A 23,469-nucleotide genomic window follows, 5' to 3' on the forward strand; every position below is an offset into this window, starting at 1 on the left:
TTAGGAAAACGTTAAAATATTATCTGCAATTTATAATCATAACGACTAATTTTTAAGTTTGGCAACATTATCAACAAACCATAGATCATAGAAGAAAATATAAGTGACAACTCATGTCAACTTCTTTTTCTTGATCCCGGTTCGAATGTGAGTCGAGTTTGTTTTCGTGTTGAATAAATCGAACATAATATATCTGAATTTTCATCATCCGTATGTTTACATGATTAAATGAATATTTGTGTTCCCCGAACAAGTGATTTAAAGCTATATTTCCTTAAAAATCTTTGATTAAAAGTGATAATATTGTTTCGAAAGTTTGACGTTCAAGTGGAATAAAATGGTTCAGCAGTGTTGTTCGGTTTTGTATTATAGTGTGATATAGTCGAAAACTTCAATAAATATATATAATTTCATGGTTGCTGTGTTAAATCACTTGTTTGTGGCATTTAGTAATAAGTGAAACATAACCTAGTTGAAGTCAGGTGGCAAGTTTGTTTTGAGGTTGTTTTCTGTTTGTGTAGATGGCTCCACCACAGCCCAAGGCGGCGGCTAAGGCCCCCGCGACGCCCGCGGGCGGAGTCAAGAAGGCCAAAGTTGGCAAACCGAGGAATTATGATTTGGGTAGTGGTGTCGTCCGTTTCTCCAAGACAAAGATGTTCCACAAGAAGGTATGTTCCATACATTTTTTTTAATAAATATTAATTATAAAGTAGGCCCTAGTTGTTATAACTATAATTATTGTCTGATATAAAGTAAAAAAACGAGAAAGTATTTAACATTTGGTGCCACTAAATACTGTTTGGTTTAACTGTTCCTCAATATTTCAATTTGTATACGAGTAAAGTGAACATCCGTAAAGTATGTATAAAAATACAGGCAAATGTTATGCCAATTTCAACATGCAGTAAATACATTTTTCCCATTCCATACTATCCAAACACAACTCCATAACATTGACTCATATGTTGATTCTTATTCTTTGCATTTTCCAGGCCAAGTACAAGTTCATTGGCAAGAAGAACCCCAAGGCCTCCAAGCCCAAGAAGCCCACAGTGGTGGTGAAGCAGATCGGTGGAGAGAAGAACGGAGGAACCAGAACTGTGCTGCTCCGCCGCAGAAAGTCCTTCTACCCCACCCAGGACAAGTAAGTGCCTGCTTCATATTGTCTAAGCCTTAAACAACTTAACGAAATAGTGGTAAAAACAGGGCATTTGTACTTATGCACACACATGAGGAGTTATTACAGTTTTGGCTAATTGAATAGAATAATAAAAAGATGTGTGTACATATCAATATGTACTTGTACATGAAGTGAAACTATATCAAAATAAAATATATTACAAAGTGATTGAAACATAACAATATATGACACAACACAACGTAACATATTCCTCAAAGCATGTTTTCTACAAGGCTTGCAATATTTACTAGTCAACTTTATGGTGCTGTTTTTTACCTGTCAGATTGGTTAACATAAAACATTTTTGCCAAACGTAGAATAGAAATATCACTCTTAAAATGTTTGTAAATATTTTATTTACCTTTGGAATTATTTGTCTGAGCAAGCTTTAAAGTGTGTGAACAATATTTTAATTATTTGTGTATAAGCTTCAAGTTGTGCAATGTTTTTCTTAAGTTTCTTTTGTAAAGCTATTATAATATCCTACATTTTTAATGCAGAGTCTAATCAACTGTTTAATCTGATGCCTCCATCTTCCTTTCTTTTCTTACTTTTTTTTTATGATATAAGAGTAGCAGACGAGCATACAGTCCACCTGATAGTAAGTGGCTACTGCCGTCCATGGACATCTGTAATCAACCCCAGATAGGATTAGATATTCTTACCTGAGATCGGCCAGAGATGCGCCGCTACCCCTGAGGACTAAGCTGGAACGCCTCGGAAAAGTCTGTCTCCCTTACCACACCCTTCAAACCGGAACACAGCAGCGCCTAACACTGCTGTTATTAGGTAGAAATAGGTGTGGCGGTGGTGCCGCCGGAGTCGAACCACAAAGGGTTCTACCATCTTCGATATTTGAAACCTTTCTTCAATATTTGAAAAAAGTTACTAAATTTTTTGTTGAGTCTATGTAAATCAATTGTATTTGTAAAATATTGAAACAGCTTAGGCATTTTATGTTTTAAACTTCACCACTGCTATATTCTTATTCTTGGAACGCCATATGCTCTTAAAAAAATGTTAAGCAATATTCCTCTAACGCTTTGGTGCACTAGTGAATCATCTAGGGTTTTAAATCACTGACAAAATCAGTTGCTTATCTAATTCTGACTTATGGTCTAGATTTACACTAAACATTAATAATCTTTGAATGTTTGTTAAAAAGAAATAATATTTGTTTACAGGATCCGCACGCGCCCCCACCACAAGACGTTCAGCAAGCACGTGCGCAGGACGCGGCCCAACCTGACGCCGGGCACCGTGTGCATCCTGCTGGCGGGCCGCCACGCCGGCAAGCGCGTCGTGCTCGTCGGCGTGCTGCCCTCCGGCCTGCTGCTCGTCACTGGACCTTTTGCCGTGAGTCACTTTTACGTAAAATTTCATATCAATTGTTCCAGAAGTTTGCTTGTGAAAAAGTAGCAGATGGACAGACAGAATTCCTTTCGCGTTTATAATATTAGCGTTTATAATACTACATGGCATGGGCATGGCCTTCACAGAGTGGTTGTATATGCCATGGCCATAGGCCATGGTTCACTGCACTGGCCAAGTGCAAATTGATACATTTCACACATCTTTTATGAAGTTATCTTTAAAGAACTCTCGGGCGTGTAGGTTTCTTCACAATTGGCAAGTGGTAATTTTTTTTAAGACACATAACATCAAAATCAGAAAAACATGCCTGGATTTAAACCTCAAACCTTAAATAATATTATTAATATTATTACGTAATTATGTACCTTAATTAAAAGGACTAATTAAAACCACTAGGAATATGTATAAAATGTTCCAATGGTTTATTTTTGAAGTAAATAAGCATATTGATCAGTGGATAAGAAAAAATCCGCATTCAGGAAAGATCTTCAAAAGCAGAACCGCTTTGGCCACCATAGTGTACTAAATCTTCTATTGAAGTAGAGAGAACTAATTAAATTGTGTCATTCTCATTTGCAGTTCAACTCGTGTCCCCTGAGGCGCATCCCGCAGCGCTACGTGATCGGCACCACCACCAAGCTGGACCTGGGTGACTTCAAGCTGCCCGCGCACCTCGACGACGCGTATTTCAAGAAGAACAAGAAGAGCACCAAGCGCAGCGTCAAGCGCAAGCAGGGAGAGGACATCTTTGCCGCTAAGAAAGAGGTTAGTTGTGACTTTGTCTTTTCCTAATTGATATAATTTTCGATATTACCTCATTATATCAGCATGTCGTGCTTGGGGTCTTGACATAAAACACATAACTGTGTTAAAAAAGGTGTCACAATTTATTACTTTTTAACTTAAAAGGGATGTACAGTATAAATGTTGCTAAATTATTGACATATTGTAGAAATCGAAACTCGGTCATATATTTGTGATAAATTCACATTTCTGTATGTGATTTCAAAGTAACTGCCATTTTATTATGTATATCAAAACCAGTTACTGAACTATTACAATTAAATGGCCCCCTGGGCGCCTACCACCATCTTTTAAAAACAATCATAGTTCAGGAAAGTTTTATTTCCTCCTTAAAACAGTAAAACATTCTGTCAGACACAGTTGAACAAAAATAAACCCTTATTAATTTTTCGCTTATCCATTGTATGAAACCAACTGAAATTCGCATATTTTGCTTAAAAAGTTAAATTTCCTGAAAAAAAGAGTAAACATATGATTAAATATTGTTTTAAGAGATGTTAGTAACCCCCCCAGTTGTATTGATGAATTTTTACCCAAAGATAATTATGCTTGTGTTGAATATAATAAATTTTAAAACATTAAAATTGTTGTTGTTTGTTTCCAGAAATACGTTCCATCAGAACAGCGCAAGACAGACCAGAAGACGGTTGACGACGCAGTGGTGAAGGCGATCGGCAAGCGCGCCGACAAGAAGCTGATGCGAGGATACCTTAAAGCAGCGTTCGGTCTACGCTCGAGTCAGTTCGCGCACCGCCTGCGTTTCTAATTAGGATAAGCGTCAATAAATTTTGACACAATTTATTGTCTTTTATTTTACACATATCTATGTGCTGGATATCTATCCAGCATAATATTCTGGATGAAATGCATATATTTCACTATACATTTGTGGAACATTATTTTTTTCACTCAATATAATTTGATAACGCAAGTTACATAATGAATAGTATCAGTAACCTATTTGTTTAATTGATAAATGCAGATCTTTTAAATAAAGTAACATAATTATTTGAAACAAATCGTAATTATAAAATAAGGTGCATTAAATAAAATAAGTTACTCTGGAGTATTGTATTCGATACTTATCGAATCATTAGGCGGTGTTATCTTTAGGTGCGAATCTAAAGATAATGCATCTATCATTTGGCGACGTTTACGTTATTGTCATTATTCCAAGTCCGCAGGTTTTTACAATAATCTTTAGGAATTTTAGTGTAATAAACAAGGCATAAAATATGGAATATGTGAACATTTATTCGTCGTTTGAGAGGCGTCCGAGGTGTTACTTGTATCGGGGTGCCGGACGGGCGCGCGCGGACGGCGCGTTGCGTGTTCTGGGCGCGTGCCGCTCGCGCCAATCCGCCTCCAGCTTCGCGTACACGCCGCCTACAATACAAGTGCGTATGTAGTTATGTTACATGATATTATTGCTGTCGTACTATAATGGAGAAAGATTAGATTCTTTTTACAATTTAGTATAATTGTCCTAATCCATCGATTTCTTTTTTAAATCCATTTATTTATGTATGGCCCTCGATATAAAAAACACGATTTCACGTTCATATTGCGCGTCAAATACTAGCTGAACGCCTTTTAGCACGGACTGAAACCGACAAGGTTCTCAGCCCCAAACGTGCTTACGCGTCCACGCTTTAACGGCTCGGCCAAACAATCTACACCATTTGCCTGAGCATGCTCAAACTAATAGGTGAGCAGTGTGTGTTCTGGAGAATGCGCGAGGATTCCCCGGAAGACGCGCAACCTTTTTTTGGCACGTAATTAGTTTGTACGTTCCACAATTCACATAAAGTTCATTATGCTATGCAGAATTTGTTTGCAAATATTCGCTTCCATTCCATTCCGCGGCAATGTAAATTGAGCCCTAGTAGGTCGTAGTTTGGACATTGTTGATCGATTTATAGTTGTTAAAAACTCATTCCCTTATTCTGTTGCTCTACTACGTTAATCGATCAACGATCATCGTGTATTATTGATCATTAACATTTCGAGACAAAGCAATGTTCTAATACGTTATCACTCAGTTATCTGCATAAAACATTAAACAATACCAGGATGATGGTTTGTCCGCGAGGCGTGATGCAGGCGGCGGGCGAGCGCGGCGCGCATGTGCGTGGCGGCGCGCTCCTCGAAGCGGCGCTGGCCGTCCTGATTGCTGCGCGCCGACAGCGACGCCACCCACACGCGCCCGCTCACACGGCCGCACGCGCGCGATACGGATCGCCGCGCACTTGAATATTTCATGAGTAAACAAAATTAGTTACGCAAGGTAAGGTAACTTGGGATTAGATAGACGGTAAGAATAAGCTAAAAATAATGCAGGCAAATTGGCTGTGATTTTTAAATTGGCAAAATTATGCAATATGGAATAATTATTATGCAGAATTTTATGTAGATGTTGTGTAAAACTAAGTAGTGGTAAATGTATGAGTATACCTAACAATTTTCGATGAATTTTCTCCCTACAGTTGGCACCGGTAAGGGCGTTTCCACATTTGTACACTGAAGGTTGATTGCCAATAATAGACAACTAATCACTAGACCCTATATATCCGAGTGCCCGAGTTTAATCAATTACAAATGGTAAATTGATTTTCGATGTTAATCAAAGTTTTGCCAAAGCTCAAAAAGCTAATAAAACCAAAATAAAATCGCATCCTCACGCAGTCCTATCAGCCGGCGGCGCGGGCACGCGGGCGCGCGGTCGCGGCCGGCGCGGCGCCGCGTCCTCGTCGGAGCGGCCGCTGTCGGAGCTCTGCTCGCTGTCGTCCGACTCGTCCGCCTCGTCCGCCGCCTCGCCCGCGCCGCCGCCGCCCGCCGCGCCTAGCTTTGCGATACGGACACAAGGGTTAAAACGTGCAATAATAATTTAGTCATTACAATCTATGATTATCGCATAAAAAGTGTCTTTGTACTTTAATCGGCATTTGTCACAAATATTATTATGTATTTTATAGTTTGTAAATCATGAACAAAATAATTAACATAGAAACTGTACTTACCAAACTCTTCAAAATGACAACACATTTCAAAATAATAATGAATAGTTATAAACCTCCAAATTACACATAGCTACTGAATATACGAACTTCCTATTATCTATTGCTGATATTTACAAGTAAAGTATACTCACATAATAATACACAGAAAACTACCATCTACGGTAACAAATTACTCCATATAATACATGCATCTATCTATTTACTATTTCAGATTACAACTTTAAAGCTACTTCTATGTACAAATGTATGTACAGTGCGGGTGAAACTAATGATACGATTTATCGTGTCAATGATGCTGAAGTCATGTCTCAGTATGTAATCTTCAACATTGTGAAGCAAAGTTTGTCCTGAAAATCACAACACTATTTACGACACCACAATGATTATAAAATCGGTATTCCTTTTGAACATCGAGATATCAGAGGTGTATCTGTAGCAACTTACTTTATTTCTTGGGCTCTCTTCCTTGGCTTTAGCTGGTTTCGGTTCGGGTTTTGGTTGTGGTGAGGTGCACGTTACGGTGGAGCAGTTGCCCGCCAGCGACTGCGCGGACGCACGGACCGCTCCGAGCGCGGGCGAGCCGGGACGGATGTTCGCTGCGTATGCGCACATTTTATATTGCGCGAGGGTAGGTGATTTATATTTGCTAGGAATCATGTGATATGATAGAGATAAGTAAATCCTGATTTAAATATTGTGGTGAATTTGATGATAATTCCGCCGTACGATCTTACAAAACACTGGTCAATAGGGATTAATATTGAACCTGAAACTAAAATAATGGAAACCTTATGTTTACTTCTTTTATCGTAAATAGAATATAACTAGTACCTCACCGCTGTAGTACTTACGTCTCATCAACGACGTTATCTCCATTCAATGTGTTTTTGACGATTTATATTTTTATGTAATGAAGATTGTTTACAAATGAAAGCGTCACGATTAATGCTGACTACGCGATTGCCAATGTGGAGAGCGTATTTACAGCGGTCTTGCAATTGGCATCTCTAAGATCCACCGTCCACGAAATTTTCCTGATTTTATTTTAGCACAGCTCGCTTGAACTTGTGGACAGTAGATTTATTTTTATCGCTGTAATGTATCAATGACTGGCTTTTTACATAGTATACAATATCCTTTTAGCTCGTTCAAATAAATAAGATCGTTATAAGATTATTAACCAGCTATTTTAACAACCCGTAAGATTTTTTTAATCATTCTCCAATGTTGTACTTTAAAAAGCGAATCATCAGTACACTTTCATTTACTATGTCTAATTTGTTATGATCTCACGGTTGAACTTGTTGTTGCTGGTGTACAGCTTGCCCAGAAGGCCCAAAGGCTGTCGCGGAGGGACAAGCTGTATGCCCTCCCACCAAAACACCTCCTTGCACTGAAGACGACCTCCCGTGTCTTCGCCCGGCTCTGTAGAAACAAAATAATAATATAGTTTTTAAGTATACATCCTGTTGTCTTTTTGGAAACACATGACCTTACATGGGAGGTCACTAAAATGTAATTCGATAATCGATAGAGGCGGAAGTTTATCTTACATTTTCGCATAAAATCAAACATTTGTGGTCAGAGAAATTTAAATGATTTCAAACGCAAGTAATTACTACTTAATTAATGACTATTAAATCACGGACGGGTACAGGTACGAAATAATGTCTCACCTCTAGCCACGAGGCGCGTGAGGCGTTCCGGGAAGACAAGGTGCGGCGGGCGCATCGCGATGATGTCGCGGAAGCGAGTGTACAGCTCCATAGCGGCTGCGTCCGCTGGCAGACGCTCGTCAGGCGCGTGCTCGCGGAACTGACAGCCCTGGACCAAGAAATGAGATACAAGACTTTAATAGTTACGCAGGACATTATTTTCATGATAAATCAATAAGTGTTTTGACAAATAGAAAACCGGTGGTTTCCTAAAACTATAAATAATAAAGTCATTTCTTCTTTGTCGTTGCACTCTTGGCAGAGCAGTCGTGGTCATTATGTTTCTTGTCTTTCCTGGGGGCCTAATGTAGTTCGCCTCACGATGTCTCGCCTGGTGCACTCATGCATTTGGCTGCCCACGGCTGATTTGATTTGGTCAGTACATCAAGTGGGTAAATAAAGTCACACATTACGTATTTTAGAATTGTAACGCTCATCTACGCTGTTAGAGTAAAATTACTTAAAATACGAAGTCTTAAATCAACGCTGCCTCGATGAAGGCGGATGTTCACTAAATTTAGTAAATGAGAACAAAAAAATCCTCTTCTGAATAATGTCTTGGCTAAATATTATGTAAACTCGGCTTGTTAATGCTGTAAGGCAATATTCAATACACTTCACCCTACTAATTCCCGCTACAAGTTAGAGAACAATATATGATCATGCACTTCCTCACAGTGTTCCTGGTGATGGTCTCGAAGCGGTACGCGCGCTCGCCGCAGCAGGGGTAGCGGCCGGCGGGCAGCGGCGGCCGCCCCTCCACCGCGAACATGTGCGCCGTCTGCTCGTGGTGCGAACACCACTCCATCTACACATACATAACTATGAATTCTAGATTGTTGTTCAATCATAAAGTCTATAAAAATTAACGGATATCAGTTATTCCTAATATACAAAATTTCTTTTTTCTGTGGTAATAATAGTATGTTATATTATCGTTCAATCTATTAGTATTCCTAAAGTAGAGTCAAAGAAATAGATGAGAAATGATAAGAACTATTGATTTACATCCTCCTAAAGTTCTAAGATATTGATCGAATTGATTTTTCGATCGATCGATCGATGATGATCGTATAAGTGTGGCAGGACCCTAACGACCAATATTACGGGTATGAGAAATATTTATTTTTAGAAATGAATGAGGTATAAATTCCCAAACACAAATAATTATAAATAAAAAGTATATCAATAAAAGACCTGATATGCCGGGAAATAGTTCTCGCAGAGCTGGCAGTGGAGGAAATGGCAGTCAGCCCACAGCCGCCAGTACACGCGGCGCCACGACCGCAGCTCTCCGTACAACCACGTTATGTAGTCGTTCAGACTCCAAGAGGCATCTCTGCTTGACAATATTCATGTACATTATGAGGTTACTTGTTTGAACTTCTGCTTCAGTGCTGGATAGAACGAGAGGAGTGGACAGTGGTCGCTCTAGTTGCCCAGTTTGGCCGAATTCAGCCTCGGATCAAGCAAATATTTAATTCATTAGTTTAACTTATCATTGCGTACTAAATATGGGAATTAGAATGCCTACAAGTAGCAATACATGTCTTATGAGTGTAGAAAACATCTATTAATATATATAATACCTATATCACAAGTTCTTTAACAAAGAGACATTGAATAGGAAAACAATGATTTAAAATAAGTAAAATACGAATAAAAAGTAAGTAATTAACTGAGTATCTAGATAAGTGAATTTATATCTTACTTAGTGTGAGAAGAGATAACATTGCCGCGTCTGTCGATACGCATGCTGGCGGGCTGGCATGGCACTTGTTCCGCGATGTGGCGGCCCAGAAGTTTGTTGCATCTGAGATACAAAAATTATATAATGAAAGCTTTTTGCGACCCAAGCAGACATCCTGCTTTCGGTATCGTCGATAAAATCAATGCTGCAATACGTTTTGACTTTCTGCTTTTTATCAGTGTATCGCGTGTTTTAGCGACTGTATTAGTACTACGGGGTCGTTTATATACAGCGCCTTTTTTGCTTTAAATTGCTGAATCGAGGGTCCAAAAGTAGCTGCAACCAACATTCAAACTAACAAACAAATTAAGCTAAATTATTAATTTAATCATGAATTAATTAATTTAATCATTTATTGCTTCATTCTAATCAATAGCTATTGATTGACGAATTGTTACGTTTAGCTATTTTTGCTTAATAATTACTTGCTGCACTTAAACAAGGTCGCGAGCGTGGCATAGTGCCCTCGTAGTGTTTCGGGAACCGGCTCGGCGAGCGAGAGGATCATCTTGCAGTACAGCCGCGACTGGATCTTATCCTTGCGGTCGCGAATTGCTTCCAATTCCGCGTTTGTGTACATGGCTGATAATCTAAAAGAATATTACCGTTATACATTTCATTCATGAGTTTTGAGTAAATTATTACGGGCGTATCATAAGGTCCACACCTGGGGCCGCAATATTAAAATGTGATTTGTAATAATAATAGATAAATCGAATGTTATTTGTGTACCAGTAAAAGAAGATAAAATATAATTACCTTGTTAGTAAAGCATCGCTGAGGCAGGCCAGATTGGTGGAGGTCTTAACAATGTCATTCATATGTGCATGGCAGTATATTAAACAATCGTGTAGAAGAGGCTCCATCTGAAATTAGAACGTAGTTACAATCAATTTTGATTCTTTTCTAAATATAACAGTCATTGAGTTGATGACGGTACCTGAAGAAAAGATGCAGATACGAGGATCGGTACGACGTTGTGTGGATCGAGGAGTGGCCAGTCGGCTACCAAAATTGTATCTCGTTTAACCCAGCGCATTAACCAGTCAAATATCTGCAAGGCAAAGATTTGTAAATGGTATGTTTAATGATCACGATACTATATCGTAATTAATTAAAATCGTTATAATATTTGTGCGTAAATGTGTACTTAAAGTTTTTCTTTGGTCTACACCTTTATTATGTAATCGCTACTAGAAAGTTAACATAGGCACGAATGCCTTAAAATGACCAAAAATCCGACATTATGAAGATGAGCATTCACAAATACGTAATCAAAGTATGAACCTGAATATCACAATGCACTGATATGTCCATATCCTCCAACCGCTGGCCAGCGGTGACGTCAGCAAAGTATCCCATTTTAGACACGAGTAATTTCTGTGGACATCTGAAGTCTTTCTTCAAGCCTTTTACCTCGTCGCATACGTGGATTTCCACATCACCCCTGAAGTGATAAACAGTAATCGCTACAATGTCTATTGTAATGCTCAAGAATTTCAAAAGAACTTTGAACATTTTAAAAATAAACACTAATATTAAAAAAACTAATAAAGTAAAAGAAAATTAACTTACTCTTGTTTCTGATTATTTCGATCTTGAGCAACAACCACGGAAGATTTGCGTCTGCCCAAACGATCTCTTGATTCCTTCTCATTGATGAAACCTTTAATTATATTTGGAGTAGTTAGTAGTTATCATAAAAACAATATTTTGTTATAACACACCTTGCTTAACAAAAGTCACAATTAAACGTGAAATTTTATTAAAACAATTAGACCAACGAAGAGCAAATAAGCAAAATGAAAACAATGCAGCATTCATTGCAAATAAAATATTATTTTTGAATTATCTATTATGAACTTTTTGTAGTATGCGTACCCCCAAAACTAGCTGGTTTCTTTACATCAGTGGATACTGTTGATGGCGATTTTTTAATAGCCGGAGTATAAACGCTCGTAGTTTTCGACGGCTTTTTGTATCCCACTAGATAAGGTAGAATGGAATCTAGTATTCCTTCGTTTATGACCTGAGAAATATTAATAGACAATAATTTAAATAAAGTACCTATGAAAAAGCTAAAAATAACCCATCTAAACTGTATTGGTGTAATACATACATCGTTGAGCTTACAGTTAAGATTAGCTTCTGTCCAAACTCCAAGCATTTCCACTCGAGCTTCGGTTGGTAAAGAGCGTCTTCGACTCTTTTCTATAATATAATAATCACATTTACAATCTACAGAAACCTATATCAAATAGTTGTAAGTCCATGATTAGTCCATGATTCGTAGAAACCGTTAAGATCTTAAAAAGTTTGTCTATGGTGTACTTACCCTCAATTTCGCTGTAGCTAAACCGTTTTACTGTACCCTCTGCTTCGCTGTTCTTCTTTTCTAGAGCTGTGTCACTTTTGCTCGTTACCGCTTTCTGGTCTGCATAAGCCGTCTGATAGAGAAGATCGCGTTCTTGTTGTTCAATTACATGATTGATAACCGTCAGTTTGGTCAATTCTTCCCAATTTATTTTAGATCCCTCGTCCTCGTCACCTTCTAAGTGTTCATAAACTTGGTATGCAGTTTTCATAAAATCGAAAAAGTCCTTTACAGTAATTATCTCAGCAGGAATATTCGCCTTTACGACAGAGTTTCTCCTCGATGTTGTTTCTGATCTAACGGGACTCTTAACACTTTTGCCATCTCCTTTTTGCGTGAACATTGAAGACGCATCCGCATCAGGACGTAGACTTGCCATTTTGTCAAAAAAGACGAAGTCGTTGTAGCATCTCTATTCTGTATTGATTTAACACGGTCCCTAGTAACTTGTCATTCAATTCAAATTGTAAAATTTAGTAAGTACCTACTGAATTTATTTAATTTAAAATAATGTGACCATAAAATTTTGAAACGAAATGCTCCTTCCGTTCGTATAAGAATAATATAAATCACATTAAAATATAAAAACATGTAACCTATATAGACAAATCAGTAAATCAATGAATATACAATTTAACAGATTTTACTGACAGACGTTTAAGTTTTTATGTTCGTTTTTGCCATGTACCTATAAACATTAGTGTTATTTCTCATTCATTTTAAATTAATTAAACAAACGTATTCACTATAATATCAGTAAATACCTTCTACATTACGTTTATATAGTGATTTTATCTGATTCTTTAGGTATGAGTCAGATTTTAGTAATGTGCCAAGCCAACAACATCATTGTTTATTCGCAAAAAAGAAATAAACCGTTAAGGCAATGAGGCGTTGACTTGGCATAGTTGAGATCAACTGTTTTATAGATTTTTATCATACAATAATAAGTATGTGGCATAATGTCGCAAATGTTATTGTTTGTCTGTGGGCAGCCAGGTGACTGAATGAAGTGAAGTGATATGTCATATCAACATTTTCCTATTATTTTGTTGTTCAGTAAAACTATTTAGAATGTCCATGTCTATATTTTATTATGGACAGTTACCAACACGAATATGACAAGAACGATTTATTGTCTGACACGTTCTGGAGGACACCGCAGCGCGCCGTTCCGGGCAGGCCTCGTCAGAGGCTCGAGCGAAACGAGGTTATGTCGGGGTCATCCTACCAGCAATTCCAGGCGTCGGTGAACGACGCCTGGGATCTCGGCGACGACGACATCATATCCGGCATCGCCGACACGAAGATATCGAAGGCCATATCGCAGACTGCCGCTTTAAACGTGATAAATTCGCATAGGAATAGTACTAAGAACGTAAACAAAAGTGACGTCAAAGTTGAGAGTGAAAATGTGAAGGGGCGGGAAGAGGCGGATACGGTGAGGAAGAATGAAGTTCGGAGGGCGGTCGGGGGCTCAGGGAGCGGCGGCGGGCCGCGGCGGCACTTCCCTGGCCGGCCGCGCCCGGTGCGAGCCTCCGCTTTCACCTCGCGCGAGGAGAGCAGCGAGTCCAAGCTGGAACGCTTCCAGCAAGTGCTGGACAGCTCCGTGCTAGATCTGGATGAGCTCAAGCAGCTGAGTTGGTCTGGCATTCCTATCAAGGTCAGTCATTGTGTTGTATCTTTCATGTGTTGATAACAGTGTTTGTTTTCTTATGTAACACCTCTGAAGTTTTCTGCCAATACTAACAGACCACATCATGCCTGGCAAAAACATAAACATAAATAGTGTACATTGATGAACTAACATGATTTTAAATTGAGGTTTGATAACTCCAAGATGTCTGAATATTATTAAATTTAATGTAAAGCTGTTATCTAGCTGTGTGAAGACTATACAAAGTATCTTATTATGTGGAGGCTATTGTCATGATAATTCTTGTGCTAAAATAAGTCTTATTTCTTTAACAACACATTAAGTTGATCATAATATCGAAACATAAATGAAAAGGTCTTACAATAAAACTATATCTATTTCAAAGAATTATTATAAAGTACTAATTACCAATATTTCATTTTTTATGTTAGATTAACATGCAAAAAATAATCAGTTTAGGTTGTCTGACCAATTATGGGTTGACCTGTGTCAATGATTTTTTTCTCACATGAAGTTTAGTAATGTTAAGCAATTTGTTAGTAGTCATGAATAACAATTTACGTCTTATTTAGTCAAATATGACTAAATAGGACGTTCTACTCCACTGGCGGGAAAGACTGATGCTTGAGAAGGACTTCCAAGGACTCATGATATTACTACAGAATGTACCCACACAAAACTGGACTGACTCCAATATTAGTGTGTTAGTGGCGGAGGCCTACAGACTCAAGTTCGCCTTCGCCGACGCACCCAATCACTAGTCAGTTGTTGCAAGAGGCATTTAAGAGAGACTCAATCTAGGATATGGCTAGCAATATCTGCTTACTAAGCTGTTTATGTTTTGTTACTATCCTTTTAGGAGAAATCTATCTTGGTAGTGGAATTCAAACATGTGTATAAAGTAGCTGCAATCCATTGATATCTGTAACTGTCTCTACATACATGGATTACAGATATATTGTTGACAAGGTTGGTACACCTCTCTTTGTAAGAACACAGTGTTAAGATCGCCTTTTACATACAACTTCTACAACTGCCTAAATTATCGTTATATTTTATTCATCTACGTTTGAAGTGGTGCCACAACAATGTAATCACAAAGGGCCCTACATGTAATCACTTTCCTATCAGGCAAGGGCAGTGACATGGCGGCTACTCGCAGGCTACCTCCCAGCGAACACCGAGCGGCGTGCAGAGACGCTGGAGCGCAAACGAGCTGATTACAAGCACCTCGTGGGCCAGTACTACGATGCTGAGCGCGAGGAGGACACTTACAGGCAGATCCATATTGACATCCCGCGCATGAGTCCACTTGTTGCGCTCTTCCAGCAAACTACTGTGCAGGTTGGCTTGTATAATGCATTCATATATATTGAACATAATATATTACTTTTATTATATTAAATTATCTTCAATTAAGATTTCTCAACAAGTACAATCTAGTAAAATTATTAAGTTTAGCTATGTTTCGGAGTCTAACTATACTATTATGGTTCACAAACTGTGACAGCTAATCTAATGCATAAGAGCACCTTTCCATCCAATGTTTGAGGAAGCTAAGCTGTGACCGAGGTCTTACCTTTGTAACCAGCCATGTAAAAACATAGCTTAGACATTGGCGTTAAGCGAAGCTTAGTATCCAAAATCGGGCTATTTTATTGGTGGTTTTGTCACACATCCATATCTTAGCTGCCTCGTATATCTCAGGCGATAACGCGAAATAACAGTACTGTAGCACTAGACAGTCAAGGTGTTTCAAAAATCTTTTGTTTGTTAACCAGGTAATGTTCGAGAGGATTCTCTACATATGGGCGATACGTCACCCGGCGTCCGGGTACGTGCAGGGCATCAACGACCTGGTGACGCCCTTCTTCATGGTATTCCTGCAGGAGGCGGCGCCCGGCAAGGAGCTGGACAACTTCCCCCTGGACACGCTCACGCAGGAGCAGCGTGACGTCATCGAGGCCGACTCTTTCTGGTGCCTCTCGAAGTTTCTGGACAGCATCCAGGATAACTACATATTCGCTCAACTTGGAATACAATATAAGGTGTGTGACATATTGCATTTAGTATAGAGCACAGGTTTTCAAAATTATTTTGTCTACTGCCCATTTCTATATTTTTTCTAGCACTCTCATTTTCCACTTTCTTGGTAAAGATTGGTGGGCACAAAGATTGGAAGAATGGTCCCTTAAACCTGAAAAACCACAACACCACTTACCTTTGTAGTCACATAACTTTATACAAAGTACAAATTATGTAAAAATACTAATAGACATAGTATTAATATTTTTACATACATACTAAATGTATGTGTTTTGATTTATGTAGAGTACGATTTTATCTTTTCCAGGTAAACCAATTGAAGGAACTGATACGTCGTATAGATTTGCCACTCCACGAACATTTGCAGACGCATGGTGTGGACTACTTGCAGTTTTCGTTTAGATGGATGAACAACCTGCTCACTCGCGAAATACCCTTACCATGCACCATACGCCTGTGGGACACGTACCTCGCGGAATCAGACGGGTTCGCGACGTTCCAGCTGTACGTGTGCGCCGCGTTTCTACTCCACTGGCGGGAAAGACTGATGCTCGAGAAGGACTTCCAAGGACTCATGATATTACTACAAAATGTACCCACACAAAACTGGACTGACTCCAATATTAGCGTGTTGGTTGCGGAGGCCTACAGACTCAAGTTCGCCTTCGCTGACGCACCCAATCATTTGCACAACGCCGGCAAGTCCGACAGATGACCTGCACTCAAGTGCTGAACTACTTTGACGTGACGCTCCCGGCTATACATTGGTAACACTTGGTCGATCGACGAACGATGCTCCGGACTTTTTCTTCGAGATGAAGACTTTGAAAGAATGGCCGACTGGTATGAACGTGGTTATTGTGTACGTTTGGATTCGGCAGGGTAAATGAAATTAATCTTGCGTGGTCCGCTTCAAGTCTGACTTAGCAGCGAGGCCCTTGAGACGCTGTGTCCTTCGATGGTCAGCCGTTGGGACCACTCGGAACGATAGTTAGCGTATGCAGCTAGAAATCTCCGTAAATATGTAATATGTTTATAAATTAAAGGTTGTTGTTGATTAAAAATATTAAATGCTTCTATCGGTTAGTGTTGTGACACCGCATGGCTTTCGGAAGACTCACTTTTCATAGGGCCTAGCAGCCATCTTTATATTGTAAAATATTATGGCCTAAGTAAATATGGTTTACAAGTAAGCTGTTACCTATACGACAACTCCACGCTCGTTGTGTAAAAAGATTCGTCCTTCCTTTTATTTTTTGTGACCTTCATTTATGTAATATTTGATTTTATGGGTATGTTATTTTGTTTAGATTATTATAGCACTGTACGTTTTTAAAGTGTTTTATTGTCGCCTTAATAAATATACATATGAAAACAAGTGTTTTACTTTTATTTATGGAATACAAAATAAGGCTATACCTACTCGAATAACATGAAAACAGTTCACTAGTAACTACACAGATTTCTAGAAAGATTTATTGACACAGAAAATTATTTGTTATTTGTCGTAGAGTTCGGGAAACAGGGATGCGTCATTATGCGTGTTTGGTACGGTTACTTTATGGAAATGCCTTACGTGATACAATGTCGAAAATCGGAATCCACTAACTTTATTCACAATTGATATCCTGACATACTTAATTCATATCCTTTGCTGTTGACCAAAAAATATTTCAAAGAATTATCGGTTGAATTTGTGAATAAAAATATGACTTGGGAAAAAATACATTTATTATGGTTGTGTAGGATGATCCAACGCCTACTGTGTACGAATGAACGCCAACGCAAATTTGATAATACATTTGTACAGGCGCTTCATTTGCCGAGGTGGAAATTGGCAACATTGACCTGCTGTTGACCTGTTACACTTGCGCAAAGAATGCGACCCTGACCTAGACATTGACAGCAGCTGATCGACCTATGTAAACAAGACTTTTCTTCAGTAGCGCATATCCGAATCGCAGAACTAATTTGACCTCTAAAACAAAGTTCAGTTTTAATAAGTACTAGTAAGTTGTGATTAGCGTTAATATTCAAAGTGATAGAAACACAGACATTTTATAAAGTACTATGAATTAAGGATATCTAGTAGTAGTGTTACCATTTTAATGACCACCAATGGACAGTAATGTGCGCTGTAAGTACTATCTTGTTTTAGCTAAGTTTAACTGTTTTTAAGCAATGCTTCTTAAGTGCATTGGATATTTGAAGCATAAATGCATAGTTGGTCGTATTTTGTGCATCAATACACCATATTATATATTTTTGTTAGTGTTATTTTTTGTTACCGATAATTTAAGATCCCATTTATTAAGTACATCATTTTAGATAACACTCATAAATAACTATAACTATTATTTTCGATTAGAAAGACTAATTCCATCCATATTTCTTGGTATTAATTACAATTAAACACTTATGGATATTGTAAACTATATAACCAATTGTTTACATTATCACTAAGCGTTTAATTAAAATTGAATTTCGTAACTTACATATAAAAACTGTGCACACAAAATTGAAACCACGTACCACTGTGGTTTTCCCTAAAATTGTCGTCATAATGTATTTTAAACCTTACATTAAAATTGTTTTTTATAGATAAGCTTCGATACATACAGCAGTATTGCTCAACCACTTGGGCTGATTTTTTTTTATAAGACGGAAATGCAAACGAGCTTGCAATTCATCTGATGGTAAGGAGTCCCTGCCAAGGACATCTGTACTGTAACCAACTCAATATAGAAGAGGGATTCTATTTAAAATTGATTACAGATGTGTGATATGTAAGCGATGAGTAGATATGGATATTAATTAAGAAAAAAAAGCAATTTAGGCATTTTTTTGCGGTTTCAATACATAGGTAGGCGACGTGATGTACAACAATTATTTCAGTAAATACCTATGTGGTTGGCACATCTGAAAATTATTAAAAAAACACAAGATATAAGAGAAACTGATATTCGATTGGTAGGTAGTTTTCTCACGTTTTTATGTACCATCAAAGTGGTTCGACTCCGGCAGTACCACCGCCACACCTATTTGTACCTAATAACAGCGGTGTTAGGCACTGCTGTGTTCCGGTTTGAAGAGTGTGGTAAGGGAGACATACTTTTAAGAGGCGTTCCCGCATAGTCCTCAGGGGTAGCGGCGGCAGTAGCCACTTGTCATCAGGTGGACTGCATGCTCGTCTGCTACACCTATATTATAAAAAAAAAACCTTTTCTGTGTTGATTGAAGTTCTATGATGCTGATAAAGCGAACATAGCTTCGAAGTGTATGTACATAGCAAAGCCTGGCTCTAACACGGCTGAAAGGGCATCTTTCATATAGATACTGCAAATGAAAGACATCTAAATAAAGCTGTTTAAAATGCTGCCCTTATTAGATTTTACCTGTGTTGTGGGTGCGCAGATAAGCATCTAAATTCATCATTTGGCTGTCTGGCCGGGGATCGAACCCGGCATACACTGCGTGTTAGATCGGCATGATGACAGCACTGCCACACAGTCGTCTAGACTTCAGTCCAGTTATCGTTTCTCAGTAATTATTTTTTAGATTTTTTTCCAGTTTAAAAACATTTGGATAATAGGTAACCTGTACTTTTCTCTGCACGCTTCAGTTATCTCCCAAGTTTGCATAAAGATCCTACGAGTCCAGCCAGCAGTGAGACATAAAAACAGTTGTGTTTAAATGTGTACAATAACGGATATTGTATTACATTGTATGTACATGTTACTTGTCACGTATTTACATAGTTATGGTTATAACAATATATTTTTAAATTGTTTAATAATGTTCAATTTCGTCCTACATATCGGTTGTGGTCTTGCGCTTCCGGTTGGGTTTCCTGCGTCATTCGATAACAGAAATATTTTGCTGGCAATAGTGATGACTGATGACGAATCCAAATAAGAAATTAGAAATATGCATGATTTGAATATAATATATTTCTTAGAAACACAAATATAAGTAATTCTGATTGTCTGTATCTATTTATTGCTTGGGCACTCCAAAGCCAAGGAAGGAACTGGCATAAGTCTGGTTTGGCCAAAAAATGTATGTCAAGATTTTTTATAATTAAGAATAAACTATACAGCCTTAATAACGTTACATGAATTTAACACATGTGCTATCTTTTGTGGGCGTTTAGGTATAGTTTCACCATCCGCGCGTCATGGGAAAATGAGGAATTTTGCCTTTGACCCCATCGTTTCGTAGTGGTTTCGTGTCACCATATCCGTACTTATGTGTCAAATTTTGAGTTTAATTATTCACCAGTTGTTAGACTAAAGTAAAATAGCTGCTGCCTAATATCATCTGTAACCAAATGCTTTTCAAGTTTTCATGTAGAGTCCATTGACTTCAACTGTGGAACACAATGCGCTAGTTGAATAGTAGTTAATAGTAAAACGAACTAATTAATTATTTTACTTTCTATTAGACGAAATGCAAATGTTCACACACAGTATTAAATAAAAAAGAAGTATTTATAAATTATTCTTTAAAATAAATGTCGCGGTACATCACTGTTTCACTACATACAAACACACAGCCGGACAAACGGTCCCACACCACAACCCGGGAACGTGCGGGCTTGCTGCGCCTAATTAGTAGCTTTTAATAAGCTCGCGGCTTTCCTTGTAGATAAAGCGGATTTATAATAGCACAGTTCGTACCATTTTGCCCATTAGTGATTCTGTACGCAAAGTGCTCCATACTTTATTTAATTAAAAGAAGAAACCGGTACCCAAATGGTAAGTAAGACTATAGCTCTATTGGAATTGATGGCATTGCTGCAAACCCTGTTTAGTTAAAATTGTCCTCACATAAATATAGTCTGCTCATCTAAGGAATTTCCAATGCCCATAAACTGGTATTAGTTTTGTTTGCTATTTTTTCACCATACTCGTATTTATCTACACGTGTGCAACAATTTCGTGGAGCTTATTTTTTAATTATTAGACAACGATTATTTAATTGTTACTTTTAGATCGTTATAAAAATAATAACGCAATAAGTACTTACTCGCATGTTGTGTGATTGTACTTTTGTACGTCCCTCACTACAACTGAAAGAAGATTAATTAAGAAGAAAGAAGAACATAGAATACAAAGAAGATAACTCGTGTTGGTTGCGGCTCATCGTATGGCAGTTTGCTTGTAAATATTGCCAGCTGCCTAGCGAAGGGCAACAAATGACAGAGTTTTTCAACGATACATCATTAACCACAATCAGAAGAAAGAAGACATAATTTATGTGAAGAGAGAAGATAAACTTAGACGATACTTAATTATTACGTTACTTTTTGCTTAAAAATGCAAGATCAATAGAACTTATATTATGTTTATGACACGAGTATTATATTTGGTCGTTTATTTTTGGTTTGATCGAGGGGAGACCTTCAGAACGTAACCTTTACCGTGGGTGGACACTAGATTATGTAGGATTTTTACTGCTTGAAAACTATCCGGTGTCCGCCTTCAGCGCTGTGGGCCACGTGGTTCCAAACTAACGCAACGAGATTTCTCTGAACGCGGTGCCTCTGACGGGCTCTGTCCAAAAGAAACATTTTACTATCCTTCCACACCTTCGGTTGTTTGTGTTGTCCTCCCCAGAGTTGTTGGCTGAGTGGTACGAGCTACCATTATAGCAGCCCACAACACCAGAAACAACTTTTAGTCTTCTCTTAGAGGGAGGGGATACCGTAGCTCTACTTTGGTTTCCAATCTTGTCTATGAAAAATTTTAGTAAAAAAAAAATCACCGTTTATTACAAATGCGGTTTGCCATCTATAAATTAATGCGTTACACATTTCTAAACTACTAATTGAAGGTAGGCCATACGTGCCGTGTTGCAAAATTGCTCTATTATTCTCTAAACAGTAATTGAACCATTGAGTATTTTCACAAATGAAACCTAATTGTTATAAAATGGTAGTATGGACCCATTGATGCGAGCGTTAAAACTCACACTTTTTTATTTTTCAATAACTTGGTAATTACTAACTAGTACCTACTTAAGTAGAACCAATACTGGTTTCTGCTTTATGTTTTTCCACGTTAGGACGTGCAAGGAAAGCTTTTTTTGAGGTAGGTATACTTTAGAGTGCACTGAGTATTTACAGTGCATCTCAATCAACGGTTCACGATGACACTAAAAACTATCCGAAACAATTTTGAATCAATTAACAACTTCTATTTTTGAACAATGTTATTATTTTTTTATGTATTTATTTTAAACTATAAGTACTTATTGTCGAATACTCCGTGGTTGGTGGTGAGGCGAAAAGTGTGTCTAATGGTCCATTAAGATAAAAAGGTTAAGAACCTACAAAATAGTTCCATGAACTGGTTGACTCTTTTGTGGGTCCAAAGCATCGATTTCACAATTAGTGCACGATTTTTTTATGATTAAGTACTTATATCACGTAACCCAGACTACCCACAAAAAAGATAAACCTTTAATTTCGGGTTTTAAAAGAAATTAGTTTAAATCGCGATTTTTCGCGATATAGAGTTTTAGAAAAGGCTTCATGCGTCAGAAAATTATTGTTATGTTATAAACACACACACACACACACATACATAGAGGTATGGACAGTCGCAGTTATTAATTTTTGTGCAGGTATCAGATTAAATAAAAATTCTCTTAAGGGTGTGTCAGGGTGTGCCAATAAATATAACGTACAATCTTGCCCTCCTAGAATAACAGCAGGTATGTGTTATTAATATCTTTCTCCTAAGGTTTTAAACCTTATTTCTCTCCAGTAAGAGGCTACATTCTGCTGATATGTTTAAGTTAAGGCGATGAACTTATTGTCGAGTGGTATAAGGGCAGCGGCCGCAAGGACACGCACGGCGGCTGCGTGTGACCATTACTCACTGAGCGTCGGAATTTATCAATGCTCGCTTTTACTGATAATTTCGGAATTAAACGTTCAACTGCAGTTTGGAAACGTTTTAAACATCACTATTTAAATGGGCTCCGTAAACATGAGTATTATCTATAAGTATACTTTTTATTGGTGAGGGAGTAAATCCTTCAAAAAGTACATGTACTTACCGGATTTTATGGGAATCTAACTTCAGTTACGGAACAGAATCCAAGCTGGGCTTGGGCTTTTCAGAACTTCAGTGAGACCCTACGCTCATCCCCCATCTTGAGGTTCTTCCCCCATAGTCACACACATTTCCGCACATATCGTCGTTCTTGCCGACGCCACGTGGGCGCCCGCAACGCCAAAAGTCCCGCTTTATTCGCCCGTAGCATCATTCTAGTCCCGAGCTATAGGCACAAGTGTATGTATCCAAACAAGGCAGTAGGAAGAAGCAATATTTATACAGATTAAAAATTCAGTAATAGCGATGCTCATACAATTAGGGTTTTTTTTTAAGAATAACTTTTATTTACAATAGAAAAGATAAATAATTAAAATACTTAAACATAATATACAATTTTAAATTAAAAAATAAATAATAACAAAATTAAAGTTATAAAATAAAAACGTCGTCCAAAACCCTTTCTTGTGGCAAAGTGCCCAGAAATA

At 38.0% G+C, this 23,469-nt stretch overlaps 3 protein-coding genes across 4 annotated transcripts; 2 read left to right on the forward strand and 1 right to left on the reverse strand.

The window, feature by feature from the left end:
- The first annotated feature begins 67 nt into the window (after nucleotides 1–67).
- Nucleotides 68–4,157, forward strand: RpL6 (ribosomal protein L6). Of its 2 annotated transcripts, none has more exons than XM_073083446.1 (6): nucleotides 68–147; nucleotides 522–668; nucleotides 993–1,144; nucleotides 2,365–2,536; nucleotides 3,134–3,319; nucleotides 3,963–4,157. In XM_073083446.1, the coding sequence occupies exons 2-6, from the start codon at nucleotides 522–524 to the stop codon at nucleotides 4,122–4,124; spliced, it is 819 nt and encodes a 272-aa protein (XP_072939547.1). In that variant the 5' UTR covers nucleotides 68–147; the 3' UTR covers nucleotides 4,125–4,157. The 2 variants fall into 2 exon arrangements, with proteins under 2 accessions (XP_072939547.1, XP_072939538.1); XM_073083437.1 differs by having other exon boundaries at nucleotides 106–210.
- A 439-nt stretch (nucleotides 4,158–4,596) lies between these two features.
- On the reverse strand, nucleotides 4,597–12,879 carry LOC140750104 (uncharacterized). Its single transcript, XM_073083467.1, has 17 exons — nucleotides 12,179–12,879; nucleotides 11,963–12,054; nucleotides 11,725–11,872; nucleotides 11,419–11,509; nucleotides 11,131–11,290; nucleotides 10,784–10,897; nucleotides 10,603–10,709; nucleotides 10,269–10,433; nucleotides 9,805–9,906; nucleotides 9,291–9,432; nucleotides 8,770–8,901; nucleotides 8,055–8,202; nucleotides 7,672–7,803; nucleotides 6,823–6,974; nucleotides 6,040–6,203; nucleotides 5,428–5,606; nucleotides 4,597–4,744 (listed from the first exon to the last, which is right to left on the reverse strand). Exons 1-17 carry the CDS (start codon nucleotides 12,594–12,596, stop codon nucleotides 4,641–4,643), a joined length of 2,550 nt encoding a protein of 849 aa, XP_072939568.1. The 5' UTR covers nucleotides 12,597–12,879; the 3' UTR covers nucleotides 4,597–4,640.
- Nucleotides 12,880–13,069: 190 nt separating this feature from the next.
- Tbc1d22 (TBC1 domain family member 22) lies at nucleotides 13,070–17,298 on the forward strand. The gene is made up of 4 exons (XM_073083456.1): nucleotides 13,070–13,880; nucleotides 15,006–15,218; nucleotides 15,656–15,922; nucleotides 16,228–17,298. Exons 1-4 carry the CDS (start codon nucleotides 13,314–13,316, stop codon nucleotides 16,633–16,635), a joined length of 1,455 nt encoding a protein of 484 aa, XP_072939557.1. The 5' UTR covers nucleotides 13,070–13,313; the 3' UTR covers nucleotides 16,636–17,298.
- Nucleotides 17,299–23,469: the final 6,171 nt, after the last annotated feature.

Source organism: Epargyreus clarus, unplaced genomic scaffold (assembly GCF_041222505.1).
Source record: "Epargyreus clarus isolate Ecla_fem2 unplaced genomic scaffold, WU_Ecla_fem_2.2 ptg000003l, whole genome shotgun sequence".
Lineage (NCBI taxonomy): Eukaryota > Metazoa > Arthropoda > Insecta > Lepidoptera > Hesperiidae > Epargyreus > Epargyreus clarus.

Excerpts from the sequence above, each read along its gene's own strand:
- LOC140750104 (XM_073083467.1), bottom strand. The coding sequence starts at position 12,596 with ATGGCAAGTCTACGTCCTGATGCGGATGCGTCTTCAATGTTCACGCAA. Across the intron at positions 12,055-12,178 it reads TAGCTACAGCGAAATTGAGG|AAAAGAGTCGAAGACGCTCT; the intron begins GTAAGTACACCA and ends ATTATATTATAG. Across the intron at positions 6,204-6,822 it reads AAGAGAGCCCAAGAAATAAA|CTAGGCGCGGCGGGCGGCGG; the intron begins GTAAGTTGCTAC and ends CGTATCGCAAAG.
- Tbc1d22 (XM_073083456.1), top strand. The coding sequence starts at position 13,314 with ATGGACAGTTACCAACACGAATATGACAAGAACGATTTATTGTCTGAC. Across the intron at positions 13,881-15,005 it reads GGTCTGGCATTCCTATCAAG|GCAAGGGCAGTGACATGGCG; the intron begins GTCAGTCATTGT and ends CTTTCCTATCAG. Across the intron at positions 15,923-16,227 it reads AACTTGGAATACAATATAAG|GTAAACCAATTGAAGGAACT; the intron begins GTGTGTGACATA and ends TATCTTTTCCAG.
- RpL6 (XM_073083446.1), top strand. The coding sequence starts at position 522 with ATGGCTCCACCACAGCCCAAGGCGGCGGCTAAGGCCCCCGCGACGCCC. Across the intron at positions 669-992 it reads CAAAGATGTTCCACAAGAAG|GCCAAGTACAAGTTCATTGG; the intron begins GTATGTTCCATA and ends TGCATTTTCCAG. Across the intron at positions 3,320-3,962 it reads TCTTTGCCGCTAAGAAAGAG|AAATACGTTCCATCAGAACA; the intron begins GTTAGTTGTGAC and ends GTTTGTTTCCAG.